The 16,374-nt window shown below is 39.5% G+C and overlaps 1 protein-coding gene and 1 long non-coding RNA gene across 4 annotated transcripts in view; both read right to left on the reverse strand.

The window, feature by feature from the left end:
• The window catches only part of LOC119901240 (meprin A subunit beta-like), a gene marked incomplete in the record, with an annotated part of 79,723 nt that overhangs the window by 40,523 nt on the left and 22,826 nt on the right, over nucleotides 1-16,374 (reverse strand). Inside the window, 1 exon segment of the mRNA XM_038716825.1 lies at nucleotides 16,090-16,289. Within this exon segment, the coding sequence (XP_038572753.1) occupies nucleotides 16,090-16,289 (200 nt within the window).
• Nucleotides 9,084-11,406, reverse strand: LOC119901241. Of its 3 annotated transcripts, none has more exons than XR_005444149.1 (7): nucleotides 11,350-11,406; nucleotides 10,724-11,264; nucleotides 10,546-10,635; nucleotides 10,261-10,457; nucleotides 10,001-10,165; nucleotides 9,633-9,860; nucleotides 9,084-9,524 (listed from the first exon to the last, which is right to left on the reverse strand). It is a non-coding gene; the product is annotated as an uncharacterized LOC119901241 (long non-coding RNA). The 3 variants fall into 3 exon arrangements; XR_005444150.1 differs by having other exon boundaries at nucleotides 10,724-10,939; nucleotides 11,014-11,400; XR_005444148.1 differs by having other exon boundaries at nucleotides 10,724-11,400.

Raw genomic sequence — 16,374 nt, forward strand, 5'->3', positions numbered from 1 at the left:
GCAATAGAACCGGCCCGCCAGCAATAATATCTGGCCCGCGGCCGGATTGCTTCAGCAGAAAAATAAAAAATAAATAAATTGATAGGCTGGTGCTGAAATAGATATCAGTCATGACAGATACAGTTACTCACAATCACTTCCTCTTAAGTGATTGCAAAATAAAAGCGCGAGAACGTTTATTGCAGCAATGCTTTTTGTTGAGTTTATTGAAAGCTTTTACTTTGAAGAGTTCTGAAGGACATTCAAAAGAGTCTCTGTCTTGCTTGACACACCTCTGGGAAGAATGTAGAAAGTTGCGTGGCGCTGCAGAGAGCCCCCCAGTTGCGGTAGTGCATGGATCATGCGTAATATTCATCCAGCCAATGATCACGAACCGTTCACAGCCTGTCGGCACGGAGAGGGAGTGGGGCGGACCAGGGACAGGAGATTGCGGAGCGACTGGCCCGCTGAGGTCGGTCAGTGATTGTTTCCTCTGGCGGGATGAAGTCTGACGCTCCGCATGATCCACGATAGGATTAATGTCAATAAAGCATGCTGTCAATATTTTAGAGACCCCCCAATATATCACAAATCATGCTTTTAGGGGAGCTGATGTCTGATTAGTTTTAGAATTTCCTCAGGGAAATGAAAATAAGCGTCCATAGGTTTATGAATGCGGAAACGCGCACACACACTGCAGCACGTGCCTTATTGTGAGCATGTGCAAAAGTGTCCTTATAATCAAGTAACAAGGAAGGAAAAATATACGCAGTTAATTGGAATTGATCTTCCAATCTTCCTAACGGGAGTCCCGCACAGTACTGAGCTAAACATGCACATGAGTGCACAAGGTTAGGCCTACGTCTAAAGCTAGTAAGCAACCCTGGATAAATGACAGCATTCGCAGCCTAAAAAGGGAATGCAGGAAAGCAGAGCGCAGATGGAAAAAATCCAATCTCCAAGTCCATTACCTCAGTCTGAAGGATTTATTAATTAACTACAATAAAATGGTTAAGGATGCGAGAACACACTATTTTTCTGAACTCATTACTACACATAAACACAATCCCAGGTTTCTGTTTAAGACTGTGGATCAGCTGGTAAACCCAACCCCTCCTTGTGCCTCAGCTGGAAGTAATGATGACTGTGAATTGTTTTTATCTTATTTTACCAATAAGGTGGTGTCAATCAGAGCCTCTATTACCCCCGTGGCCTCTTACTCAGAGGTTCCTCACCAGCAACAACAGAGTTTTAACCAGTTTTATCCCATCGACTTGTCTGAGCTTTTAAAAACAATATCACAAATGAGAGTGTCCTCCAGCCCACTTGATATAATACCTACAAAATTTTTACTAAAAGTAATATATTCTGTTGGGCCCCATTTGATCTCTGTTTTCAACAGCTCCCTATCTACTGGTTGTGTCCCTGATTATTTTAAAACGGCTTGCGTGAACCCACTTTTAAAGAAACCTGGTTTAGATCCCTCCCTCCCACAAAATTTTAGACCAATTTCAAAACTGCCTTTTATTGCAAAGATTCTAGAAAGAATTGTGTCCAAACAGCTGCTCACTGTGCTGGAAAATAACAAAATATTTGAAAAGTTTCAGTCTGGTTTTAGGAAGTACCACAGCACTGAGACTGCCCTGCTTAAAGTCACCAATGACCTTTTAATGTCTGCTGATGAAGGTATGTGCTCAGTCCTTGTACTCCTGGACCTTAGCGCTGCTTTTGACACCATTGATCACAACATCATGTTAGACAGACTGAGGCACTGGGTGGGGATCTCTGGTACTGCCCTAGAATGGTTTTCATCCTACCTGTCAAATAGGAAGTTTTGTGTGTCTGTAAACAACTATGTCTCTTCATTCTGTCCAGTTAAATATGGTGTGCCTCAGGGGTCGGTCTTAGGACCCATTTTGTTTTCCTTGTATCTGCTTCCCCTTGGACATATTATCCATAAACATGGCATTTCTTTTCATATTTATGCTGATGACACACAAATATACTTGCCCGTCAGATCCACAGACCCTAGAATGCTGAGTTCACTTAACAACTGCCTTTGTGAAGTTAAAAAATGGATGTCAAATAATTTCCTCCAGCTGAACTCAGACAAAACAGAAATCCTGGTCATCGGGTCCCAGCAGATGGCAAATCAAATACTGCCATCTGCTGGTTCCCTAGTAAATCACATTAAGCCTGTGGCAAAGAACCTTGGTGTTTGGTTTGATAGTAATTTAAATTTCGAGCAGCACACCACAAAGCTTGTTCAATCATGTTTTTATCAACTTAGAAATATAGCTAAAATTCGATCTATGTTAACTTTTAAGGACACCGAGACCATTTTACACGCCTTCATCTCATCACGCCTGGATTATTGCAACAGCCTTTTCACCTGTTTAACCCAAAAATCTATTGATCGACTCCAGACTGTCCAGAACTCAGCTGCCAGGCTTTTAACCAGAACAAAGAAATATGACCACATTACTCCTATTTTAGCTTCATTACACTGGCTCCCAGTATGTTTTAGAATTGACTTTAAAATTCTATTGATCACTTTTAAAGCTCTTCATGGCCTCTCGCCTTGTTATATTTCTGACCTTTTAGTCCCATACGCACCAGCACGTACCTTGAGATCCTCGGGCAGAGGTCTGTTGTCTGTTCCAGAGTCTCGACTGAAAACTAAAGGGGACAGAGCGTTTGCTGTCAGGGCCCCGAGGCTCTGGAACAGCCTGCCTGAGGAAATCAGGTCGGCTGAGTCAGTGAACTCTTTTAAGTCCCTTCTTAAAACATACTTTTATAGGAGAGCTTTCCCGATCTTATTTGACTTTATTTTATCCCTTTTATTTTATTGTATTTTACTAATTTTATATTAAATTTTCATGCTCTTATCTTTTTTTTGTATTATTCTTTACACTTGTTAAAGCACTTTGTAACTTGTTTTTGAAAAGTGCTCTACAAATAAGGATTATTATTATTATTATTACAAGGATTTGAAATAATTTGACTTTGTTCTGGCCGCCATATAACGGCTTAAACCTGGCATTTGTTTAAAAATTCAGCCAACAGTGTATGACTACTGCTTTATTGGATGCAGATTACAAGAGTAAGTTGAAACTTTAAACTTGATGAGGATGATAAGAATTAGAAATTAGAGATAATAATGCAGACTGTATTTTATGATAGTGTCTTTGGTTCTGGTTCAGCATTGTGTGGGTCTGGTTACAGTGGTCATCATCATAATAAGACATTTCCTCCATAACTTGGTGCAGAAAATGTGTTCAGAATGCAGCAAATTAAGTGACTAATGCGCAAAGTCGTTAATTTTATAATATTTACTAGTTTTATCTTGTGGTTGAGGATGGGAGGGGGAGTACTGGCACCTATGTTTTTCCACTTCAAGCACGGGTTCCAACGTCCATCATCCTCACCCCTCAGACCTGCTCACAGCTTCCTTTGTCAGTCACCTCCCATCTCTACAGTTACGTGTAACAACATGACTTGACTATTTACTGTTTAGATTGCACACAGGGGTCAGTACGTAATCCCTTTTTACAATCACTCTGACCAATACTGTTGTGTGTGGTGCCTCTCTGTGGCTGCTGCTGGAACTACACTCAGCATCTGGCAGATGAATGGCAAACCCTCACAGCAGCTTCAGCATGGAAATTTAAATCATAACCTCTTTTTTCGGAGATGCTCTTTGGTGTCAGATGTGAAAGGCCTCCTTGATCTGACAATCTTGTGATAGATGTAAGTTCAGGTGTGTAGTAGGGGGAGACCGGGTATTGTAACAATTTTTGGTTTCTTGGTTGTAACTCAAAAACTTCTTGAACTACTTGGATACAATATTTATAGAGGTAACTTGTACCTGTGTTTTACTTGTTAACAGTCATCAAATGTTTTTACAAGCAATATTAAAGTCACAATATTGATTCAAACCCTTGATGTAAAATGTTACATCTGCCCCTACCTGCAGGGGCGATTGTAACAGCATATGGGTTGCAATTGTAACAACACATAATTCCTTCATAAAGATACCAAGGATCAAAATAAACTACCAAGAATATAGATATAGTTAAAACAATTTAAGATCCATTGATATTACTGCTTGAAACTTCTTTTTTATTAAGTGGTACAAGGACACATGACAAATGTCATAGCACTGAGTTGCCCTCAACACATCATCGGAGGCGACCTCCCCATCAAATGGATCCCCAAATTGAGAGGCAAAAACTTGAACCTCTGGACTATGCCCCTAGTAAAGTAGATACATAAATGTTTAAACTGAACATTATTAGAAAGATGCTATCATCTATTCTTTGTTATATTGAGCTTCAATATAATGCTACTATTACAAACCAAAAATTTAAGCAATGTTGATCTCTTGATAAATATGTTGATAGATTATTATTAGAGTATTTAACATTGTGACAACTTCTCATTTGTAAACACTGAAGATATTGAAAGCATGAGCAATTGGCTCTTGGTGGGAATTGAACCCCGGTCCCCAGAATGAAAAGGCTATTGGACTATGCTGCAAAAGACATATTATATAATTTATATATATCTATATATATATAGATATAGATAGATATAGATATTTAAACTGACCACAAACAAACATATATTTTTATTTTGTTTCTAAGCCCGACACTATTTTAATTGGTCTCTGTAACTCCTCCATGACAAGCTACCCTGCTGGCTAGAAACAATGAAGTTTATATTTGACAAAGATATCAAATGTTAGACAACAGAATGATGATCAAAAAAAGACAGATTTAAATTCATAGATATTAACGGTTATGACAGTATGAGAAAAATACTGTAGATGAAAAAAATTACTTTCATAGCTCAAAAATGACTCTTGGCTGAAAAACTTTGACAAGAATGTCTCATCGGCTTGTCCTTCGGCAGGCAGAGAGGGATGGTCACAGAGCACGTTCATGATAAGTTTCATGGTTCTGTTTTGTTTCTGATTGGTGCAATTTGAGATGTTACAATTGCCCCCAGTCTCCCCTATCTCTTTCAATTGTAAAACTGAACAGGAACCAGCTGAATGCAGGGCTGTAGACAGTATTATGGACTTGGTGTCCTCAATAGTAGCTGCAACCCTAACTGATGTCTTATGAATATGTATTACATTTATTCTGGAGCTGCGATTCCCAAAGTGTGGTGCGCGCACCCCTGGAGGTGTGTGAGGTGCCTCTAGGGTATGGAACATCCAAAGTGACAGAACTGAATGAAAGAATAAATAAATGTGGAAATAAATGCAAGAAAGAATGAATGAATAAAAGAATAAATAATAAATGCAGATATATATCAAAGAAAGAATGAATGAATAAAAGAATAAATAAATAAATGCAGAAATATATCAAGAAAGAATGAATGAGTAAAAGAATAAATAAATAAATGCAGAAATATATCAAGAAAGAATGAATGAGTAAAAGAATAAATAAATAAATGCAGAAATATATCAAAGAAAGAATGAATGAATTGCTTTTGCCTTTCCCCAAGGAGACCTATTGTCATTGCTTTTCCCTTAGAGATCTATTGTCATTGCTTTTTCCTTCCCCTTCCTTAACTGTCAATCAACGTGTTGTGGCCCGCCCACTAAGTCTAACTAATCACTCACAGAAGTATTTCTCTCCATGATCAGATGTATAAAGGTTTGATATACACTCCATACCAGTTGGTGGCGGTAATGCACCAATTTGTTGTTTGCCAACTGACAATAAAAGCACAAGGAAGAAGAAGAAGAAGCTAATGTTAGATAGAACCAGCACATGTCAATGTGATCTAAATGCAGAAGTCCATTTACTGGAGATAACTGTAAGAGAGGGAGAGGAAGAGGGCGGAGAGGCAGAGGTGGTGGAGGTGCAGCCAGGGCAAGGAGAGGCAGAGGACCTACCTAGAGTGATGGCTCAATAGAGGACGAAGAAAGAGTGGAAGCCCTCCAAAGGAACCCGAGGGCTGTTACCGAGGTTTGTATTTATACGGTTGTTGTACAGTGATAACGTTATTTACATAGCAGCTCTGTGCACATGTACCCCTGGTACTGTAACATTAGATAGTAGTAACATGTCATTTACTGGGCAACAATGATTATATGAAGCCATATTATACAAGTTGAGCAAACACTAGCCAGCCCGCAAACCCTAATATGCAGTACCATGTTGCCAACATAATGTCATGCAACTTATAAAGCCTTATTTTATCAGAATCACAAATTCTTTATTGATAGCCAAGGGGAAATTCTTGGTCACAATTGCTAAGCTTGCATGTCAATTAAATATAAAAATTATGAAATCTAAATCTAAATAAAGGTGATGTGGACATGTAAAGTAATTTACAGTGTAGTGAACAACGGTGTGGATTTGTGCATTTTATATTGAATAAATTTGGAGCTACTCTAAATTCCTTTCTCCTCCCCAGAGAAGATGGGGAGGGGTCAAAGTTGCTTTCTCTAAGTGCTATCCCGACCATAAAACTGGCACCTTTTTGATTCCAAAGCTGATAACGCGGGGCCTGACTGTTGAACTGACAAAGGGACACAAACCAGCCATTGGCATCTCCCTGAACAGCCTATCAAAACTGGCCCCCCCACACACGTTTCCGTGGCAACTGACCTTATTCTTTGTTTTATTACCACATCAAAGGCATACTCCTTGTCTCACCTAAGTGTGACATTGTCCAGGACAGCTGAACTTTCAATGTAAAAGGACTGCAGTCTCCAAAGACTCAAAGCATTTAATTAAATCTTTAGTTACCTGATTACGTTTGCCTCTATTTGAGTAGTTATGTTAACTGTTGTTACTATCTGTTGTTGATATTAGTGCTGAAAAGAAGTTACTTGTGCAGCGTTTTTATTTTCAGCAAGACACTCCTTCATCTAATGTAATCCAAGCTGTCCTCATGTAACCTGAGCTCCCCCAAGTGGGCGAAATAAGTATTACATGCCCTCATCGGAAATGCCGTTAAATGTATAAATATCCTGACCAATAATGTGACAATTGTTTCCTGTTACCAAATGCCTAGAACAGTACAACCGTTCAAACATTGAGGTTCGATTGTGGAAAATGTTTGATTATAATACGTGCAAATAGATTTCTTTTCCTTAGACATTAAGTTTAGAAAGGCAGTCCCTTGGGAAACCTGAGACACCCCCTGGGGAACCACGCCCCAGACAACAAAAGAGCGACACGCGACCTGCTTGCTCTCCTCTCTTCTCTTCGCTGTTGGCTCTTGCACTCTGCTCGGCCCTCTGGACGCTTCGGCACGCCGCGCGTGCCTCGCCAGGCAATGCCCAGACTCAGCCAGCGAAACAAACAGGCCCTTTTGTTCGCCTGAAGCTACACACCTGAAGTGCCGCGACATCGATCTGCCTTCAGTTTGTTTTATTTTCTTTATTTCTTTTGTTTGTTAAAGTGATGAGTCCGTTAAGTTACACTGGACTAATTCAGGAACGACCAAGTTCCATTTTAAGCCTTTTTCGTCGAAGCCAACTTCACCGAGGTCAGACCAAGCCAAGTGGTCTCGCCAGCTACAACGAAGGAAACCTGAAAACAGCCGAATTGCCAGACGGAGGAGGCGTTTTCAATCAGACACGGAGAACCCCGGAGAATCCCTAGCAAAAAGCCAGGATCGGGCAGCTAGCGTGGGACCAGCAACAGGCCAAAAGCAGGCTGTCGACAAGCAGTAAGACTTAACACACGTCCTGTGATCAGATGTCCATTTTAACTCCTAAAATCACAGCATTAGTTTACTTTCATTAGCTCTTCTATGCCGTATGAGTCAAATGCTTCCCACAATCGAACCTCCAGGCTCATTGTTCAGCAAATGTTTATGTTCCCTGTATCCAACCATCTTTTTATCACCTTAGTTAGAGAATAAATTCACTGTAATATAATCAAGAGCTGTGTGTGTTGCCTATTTATAGTTCCTGCCAAGAGAATTGACCCTTTAGATATGAGACTGACTGACTGATTTAAGATAATTGAGCGATTATTAACTAACTGATCACTAGTAATAATTGTATAATTATTCAAAACTACCTAGAGGTCCGGAGACTCTAGGATTATAACAACTCCGGTGGTGCCCTTTACGAGGAAATTCTGATTTTATGAATAATAATTCATAATTGGGTATCAATTCTCATAAATTTATTAAAATGCATAACTAATAAATTTAGGTCTACTACAACAGCATCAACTGAAGTGTAATGATAAATAGTAGTAGTGCATTAAATATTAATAGTAATAATGAGTACCGGTATATTTCACTTGGAACGGATCCAATCTTAAAAACAACATCGAGACAGAGTATTGAAGCAGAGAATGTTGCATATTGAGTATTTTTCCCTGTGTCCTCTTTCTTCAGACTTCTTCTTCAAGAGATGACCCTTGAAGAACACAGAGCTCTCCTCCCTTCTGCTGGAGAGGCAGCCAGACCTGGTCTTCGATGCCTTGATGATGCATCAGCGCAGACATGGTGCCCCACCTTCTGCCGGAGTGCCAGGAGTACCTTGGTGTACTTGTGTTAACTGTAGGGAAATGCTGTGGCCAGGAGAAAGCGAACTGTGTGAGCCTACTGCCACACTTCTCCCAGTAGTGCCTTGAAGAAGGCTTTATTCGCATTCACAAGCAGTACCGGGAGGACATTACGGCATTAGGCAACATCAGGGAGCCTGGGGATGACAATAGGGAGTACCGCTATGGTGCCTATAGACACTTCATCTATTGGCAACATGGAGCTTTAGGACAGGGAAACCAACTTGTCGTCCCTAGTTGTTGTGTTTGGAGGATTAGAGACAAGTTCCCTGATCCTCAAGGACACTACACGGGTTTTATTCCTGGACTGTGAATTTCCTTCCAGGCCCTCTGGCATGGTCATACAGTTTCACACAAATACTCACAAACCTGCATCAGCATCATCAAGGCATCAAACAAATGTACATAGTTAACATTTGATTTATTATTACATTTCTATATATATTTATTCATATTTCTCCCCTCTTTATTTAAATTTGATGTATGTTGTATAGTTATATGGTGGTATAGTTGTTCAACTGCAGTTCTATGGTATCAAAAAAATAAAAAGGTAAGAAATAGAAGCACATGTTGTTTTTATTTTCATTATATACATTTGAACATGTGTTTAGAATTTCAAACTTACATAACATTTCCAATACCTATTTTAGTTATTTATATTTACATAATAGGGGACTGTAGCTGTAGCCTTACTTATCATTACTGTTCAAATTGTAAACTGTAATTTAGGCTACCTACTGAAAATAATATGCGCTGGTCACAGTGGACTTAGCAGAATAAGATGAAACGTGTACAAATTGGAAAAACATGAAATAACCACTGTAGGAGGGTAGGAACAGAATTTAATGTTAATTTCTCTTTTTGAAGAGTAAAAGCTATGACTTTGTCAGTGAACTGAAGTTCTTTCCCTTGTGATCCTGCCTGACAAGTACCAGGACACATGCAAGGTGATCTCCTGTGGGGATCCTTCCACATCAGATACTGGTTGGAATAACGGTCCTGTTGAAGACAGTGCCATCAAACATAGTTACAGACTATATTTAATTTAAATATCATTCAGTGACATGTAATATGGTACAACATAGGCAACAAATTTGTGTAACATACCTAGACCTCTTCTGACTTGTCTCTGCAACAAGTCTGATGTGGCTGGTGCAGGTACGGGGGCACCAAACCAAGCTGTCTGGGGTCACCTGGGAGAAGGCTCCTCCTTCTAGGCATCCCCACTCCACTTGTGAGTCTGTACTTCACAATCCTTCTTTGCAACTCAGAAATGTATCCGTAGGTTCTTTCAGATTTCACGGCATACCGTTCTTCTTATACAATCTTCTGAAACTGAAATTACACAAATTACAACCATTTAATATCAGTTTAGAGCAAGAGAAAACTTTGAAAGTAAAGACAATGAATTGCATATAAAACATGGGCTGAATATTGTACTATGAATGGGAATATTATACAAGTGTAAAACGTACGTCTCTTTGCCGTCCAACGTTTTCATTGTTGGTCGGTTCCGGTGGAAATTGTAGTACAAAGCAGCAAGCAGAACTCTTGCCTCATAAACTGGGGGGCTGAAAGCAAAGCGCTTGCTGGCATACATCAGGATATGATTCTGGAATGACTCTAGGTCTGCAGTCGATCTGATAGAACAAACAAATCCATACTTCTGTGTACATGAGCAGTAAGCATAAATATTACTAATATACATCAGTGTGAAAAAGTATAGCCACACTACCTGAATCGCAGATAGTTGCGAACATCTTTCTGCCACCTCTTATCGAGAACTATATCCACTAAAGCTTTGTGGTACTGGGAGTCTCTGGATCCACATCTTTCCCTGCATTTGATCCGATTCAAGGTGCCCGTGTTTGCAACTTCCCATAGTCCAGGTGTGAATATTGTGACATGGTTAAGGATGCCAACCCATAATGCCTGCAAAACATAAAATTGCACTATAAATATGTCCTTAATATAGCAATTAATTAAATTACTCAAAGATATAATAAAATTGTGTGCTTACAAGAAAATGGTTGACTATGGTTCTTCGCACCATGCCATATGTCCAGACAGTGATGAATTCCAAGGGCCTTGTATTTGCCTTTGTCTGGGTCTATGAAGCGGTAAATAATGTCATATTACTATAATTTATATTGCTGTTATACACATGCATCCATACAATATATCACATGAATACTCACTCATAAGTGCACCAATCTGGGCATGAGCATCTGTGCAGATCTCCACTAGCTTTATTTCTGATGTAAGCTTGTCCGTACGTCATCTTCACAAAGGACATTGTGTGGTTCTGGGAAAACAGGGTCATGATCACAGGGAGAAGGCTCATCAGGAGTGTCTTCATGTGCAGGCAAGGAAGTCCATCGATAGAGTGTGCTTTCTTCAGTGCTCCACCCATTCTATTGAGGCACAAAAATCTGTAGTAAACAAACACCACAAAACAATTGCAAATTGAGACTGACAAATAACACACCGTATAGAAATCGGTGGAAGATCCTCTTCATCAGAGCTGAAACCATTCTGTCCATCATCTCTTTCAAGGGAGTAAGATGAAGCTTCATCTGCCCAATCAATTCTTTACATAATGACAACTTTCAGATAAAAACAATTTCTCAAATAATATCACGGAAAAATAATACATGTAATTAGGAAATACTACTGTTCATTGGGTCAGTGAAAACATTTTCCTCCAAGTCCTCCTCAACAATGCTCATGTCATGTAAGCTGCAAAAAACATATTACAAATAGATATTATGAACATTTGGAGAAAAGCAATACAGGGCTAAAAGTTATGATGTGTACATGTTACCTTTGTTCGAGGCCCTGAATTTCTGTGGCTTCGGGAATGACATCAAGATGCTCATCTTTGTAAAGAATAACCACAGCAAGTTGTGTAAATCCCACATATGCTCATTCAACAGTAGATATAGACCAAAAATAAAATAACACACTATTAAACACTAATCATAATGTTCATGTTTCTAATCAAAGCGACAAAATTATTATATTGTTATGCATGACTTACCGGTCTGTTCCACTAGAAGCACCAATGCTAGACAATGCTGGAGCTGGGACTTGCAAAGGTTTTCTCTTCAAGGGAGTCGATGTTGCAGGACCTGTCTCGTAGCTGGAGAAACAGCAGCCTCAATAAATGAAGTGCTACTTGACTGTAATACATTACTGTACTTTAATCCACAATGTGTTACATCTTTGTAGGGTTTGCTCATCTTGCCTAATAAACTGAACATCCCAAAAACTATCACATCTAGTGCAAGTATGATCACCGACAGACAACATGGAAATCGTAAGCCAAGAGTGTGTAAAAATGTCCCTGTTTCTGTACCACAGTCCATTATAAACCACATCATGGGTAAGTTTACAAAGCCATAGTCAGGTGAGGATCGAGGGTGCTCTACAATATAATAATATAACACAAATAAGTACTGAGTGCCATAATTTGAGCTTGTAGTAACCTTTGTATGCACCGTAGAAGCAATACAAACAAATACGTTGTTTCTAATGTAAATTCTGACAATAAGCATAATTAGTCACTTGATAAGCACACAGTGTTGTTATCGTAATGCTGTTAGCAGTAAAAATACATGTTTTCCCCCACGGCAGTAAACATTTAGCTTGCTAATCTGAGCCACCATGCTCCATGCAATGTTACGTTTTTTAGCTAATTGTAATCATCAGCTGATTGTCTCACAATCATAAAAGACACATTTCTGTTCACTAAACGAAGCCGAAGCGCTGCAGAACAACCTTCGAAATAACAATCCAACTAACGTTACATATTTCTTCTAACAGGGTAGTAAAAGTTTAGCTGGCTAATATGAGCTGTTAGCTGTAGGCTACTAATCAGCTGATTGTCTCACGAACGTAACCGGCACATTTATCCCCACATATCGAAGCCATAACACAGCGAGGGAGAAGAACCACATGAAACTATCCAACTACATATTTTACACCACTGACAAGGGATAAGTCACTTCTCACGGTGTCTATGGCTAGTTTCTGGCTAATGCTAACATTATCAAACAACAGTTTTCATTTGTAATGCTAAAGTTGGAATAACGTTACCTTACCTGTCCATCAGAAAACAGGCAACTTCGGTGTCGCTTTGAAAACATTTTTCCCTCATTAGACCCTTCCATCTGGGAAAAGCCACACCGATGTTTACCTGTGATTTCTGCCTGCGTCGCTCCCGTATAAGTCTGACTTCATCATGCTTTCGCTTCTTCGAAGCAGATTCACCCTCCGTCGGCTCTTGTGCTAAATAATAGCTGCGGTCCTCCATTTGTCCAAAATTCCACTACTAATAAAGGAGAGCTTCTACTACTACCTAACGTTAGTAGTTAGAAACGTACAACTTCTTCTTGCTCTTGCTGCTACTTCTTGTTGCTTCTCTTTCAAGGTAGTAACGAAACGCGCTCTGCAGCGCTGTTTGTTCGCTGTAGGCTAGAGTAGAAACATGATAACACAATATGTCGACCTCCACAGCAGGGTGTGTCTCGTGTATGTAGATATAAATAGCTCATTCTAAGGTAATAAAAACATAAGGGTTCATTATGCAAGGTCTTTATACACCACTGGAAACATAGTTATGGATATTATATTGCATTTCTGTCAATAGATCCTCACATATATTATACACTGAACCTTTAACTAGTAACTATAGGCTATTTATGTTATATTAATTTGTTGCAGTTAAACTGCCATTCTTCACTGCTGAGAGTGCAACTGTGTACACGTTGTCACAGTTAGCCATGGTTTTCGTTCACTTTCGGTGTCATGTATCACCATGCACCTGGAACGCTTTGATGTGGGAAGTCGGAAGTTTCAACTGGGAAATATCCCAGTTCCGACCGGTCTTGACTTAACTCCTTCTAAACTTTCTACCAATCATAACACTCTTCCAGGGACAGCGAATCCTCACTGAAGATAGTATCAGTCATCGGCTGCTCGACCTGACTTAGTGGGGGCCACAACACGTTGATTGACAGTTAAGGAAGAGGAAGGGAAAAGCAATGACAAAAGGGCTCCTTGGGGAAAGGCAAAAGCAAATGTATGTATTTATTCTTTTATTCATTCATTCTTTCTTTGATATATTCCGCATTTATTTATTTATTCTTTATTCATTCATTCTTTCTTGATATTTCCGCATTTATTTATTCTTTTATTCATTCATTCTTTCTTGCTGTTATTTCCCCATTTATTTATTTATTCTTTCATTCAGTACTGTCACTTTGGATGTTCAATACTTGGGGTGCGCGACAGGAAAAATGTAATGGTGGTGTAAGTAGTGTAATAAGTATAACAATTATATAATAACAATAATTATTTGTTTTGTGGAATTTTTCATGAAATAAAACCTGAATTGAAAGCTTTACTTTGTATATTTAATTTAAAATTAAAAACGTTATTATTATTAGTTATCTCACAGGAAATGGATTCTCACACACCTCTTTCCCTCTCCCTCTCTCTCAGGCTGAGTGACCCGTGCTGTACTTACAAATTCTCATATGGATCCTCTTTTTTGTCCATGTTATCTGTTTATCAGGCTATGACAGGGTGCGATTTGTAAAAAAACAAACAAAAGTTTAACCATTACAGTATGAGAAAAGGTTTTACTGTCACCGTTACTTTTTAAAGTAATAAATATATACCAATCAGATAGTGCTGTGGGCGGGACATTGAGCAAATAAATAAGTAAATAAAATAAAAAATTATATATGTGTGTGTGTGTGTTTAAAAATAAATATATATATATATATATATATATATATATATATATATATATATGCAAACCTACAGAGAGAAGGGGTTTGGGGGTGCAGCAACCCGGTCAAGATGTAGAAGGGGGAGCGTTGCCTAAAAAGTTTGGGAACCGCTGCTCTGGAGGATCTTAGGCTCAAGGATCCCAGTTCTGTAGGCTGAGATAATGCCCCAAAATGCTTAAGATGAAGATGCAGCGGAGCCACAAAGCCAGTGACAAGAAGCTTTTGATGTCTGGGGGACTACAATTATAAATCGTCAGGCTGCCTTAGTAGGGGAGACCGGGTGTGGTTGTAACATGGGGAGAGTTGTAACAACAGTAATTCCACCAATTAGATAGGAGTCATGTGATCATTTCAGTATTTACCTACTTCCCCCCAATCAGGCATGCTGTTTGTCAAGTCTGGAAACAGGTATGTTCAGAATATATAGAGAAAAAAAAAGATTTTGAGGTAAAAAAAAGTAATTTTTTTGACCAAGACTGTATTTTGTTTAGTATCTATCCTACCCCGGTAGTGGGGTAGTTTGTAACAAGGGAACACAATGCATTTGACATCAATTCATGAGGTCTGTGATATTCTTGTAGAGGACTGAATTGGTGCCATTTGTAGTGAACAAATGTGGGTACTTTGTATAAAATGTTGAGAACTCTAGATAAAAATTCAGTGAATTATAGTTGCTGAAGCAAACGTTGTTACAACCATACCTCTACCCTTACAGCTTAAATTATATCTTTGAGGACCCTTGAAAGTAACCACATTACTATAAATCACTCTCACTCACTGACTGGTAATGACGAAGTTTTGCTAAAGGGAAGAAATGATTTGGACATGAATGCTGTCAGAATATATTTATTTAACAACAAATTCAGATTATACAGAAAAGGATTCAGGTGACACTGATTATAGAGATCATTTGGTAATGCCCTCTCTCTTCTAGTAAGTGCTGATTTTTTTTCTTTGATTGGGACATCATGGAGTGATGAGAAGAGATGTTCTCTCCTGTAATGAAACAGAGAGACATTTAGCTCAGATTTTCCAAACAGAAACTAAGAGTTTACAGTTTGCTTTAGAGTTTACAGTAAATTATTATTAACCTAACTTAGAATTATGTGAATGATCTAATGTAACTCACTTCCATGAATCCAGGCATGTTCTTTGTGATCAACACCTCATCACTCTCCTGCCGTCTCTTCCTCACCCTCCAGCGTTCACTACGATCAGCATGAACACCACCAACATGGCTGCTGCCGCAGACCCTGCCATCGCTATGACCACTGTGGGGTTATTAGCAGCTCCTTGTGGAGCACCTTGGTCTGCAGCCTTCATCAGACTGGAATCAGCATGGACTGCAGAGCGGGGAAGAGGCTGAGATACCAGTAGACCTGATATGTCTGAGGACAAAGTAGACGACAGCTGTGATAGAGATCTTAGATATACAGTATAGCTGTGTGTGATATTTTGGTCCTGTCTCGTTGTCTCATTAGTGTCTGAAAGACTCCACACCTTCCAGACTGAAGAGGAAGAAGGCATCTTCTCCTTTGATGAAGTTCCTGCTCTTTAGCCTGCTGTGGGTGATGAAGGCAGTTGTTCCAAAGCTGGTCCTCGATAGTAAAAGCTGCCATCAGACTCAGTCACTTTAGAGCCGACCTTCCTGGGATTGTCCCAGTAGTACTCAGTGCCTGAGAGAAACAGGTGAGCTGTCATTCATGTTTGACAAACACAGCTAAAGTCCATTCAGATTATCCACCCTACTCTTACCATCAGAGGACATCTCGTCAGGGTCGGTGGTGAGCATTAGATGCATGTTCATTTGCTGTCTGATGTCAGACTGCTGATCCATCAGGACCATAGTTGCCTGCTGCCACGGACACGGCCACTTGAGGTTGCTGTCGTTTGGGCCTGAGGTCAGGTGGAAGTAAATGGCCATGTACCCTGGACGGTCGCTCATTCCGTTTAGGTACACACCTACCTACAGATCACAGAGCAGTATGAAAATATGTGCTACTTTTAAAATCACACCAATTAACTCAGAACGCAGAAGAAAGATGTGCAAG

Source organism: Micropterus salmoides, unplaced genomic scaffold (assembly GCF_014851395.1).
Source record: "Micropterus salmoides isolate LMB-PRFRI ecotype aquatic unplaced genomic scaffold, ASM1485139v1 Ms_hic_scaffold_13, whole genome shotgun sequence".
Classification (NCBI taxonomy): Eukaryota; Metazoa; Chordata; class Actinopteri; order Centrarchiformes; family Centrarchidae; genus Micropterus; species Micropterus salmoides.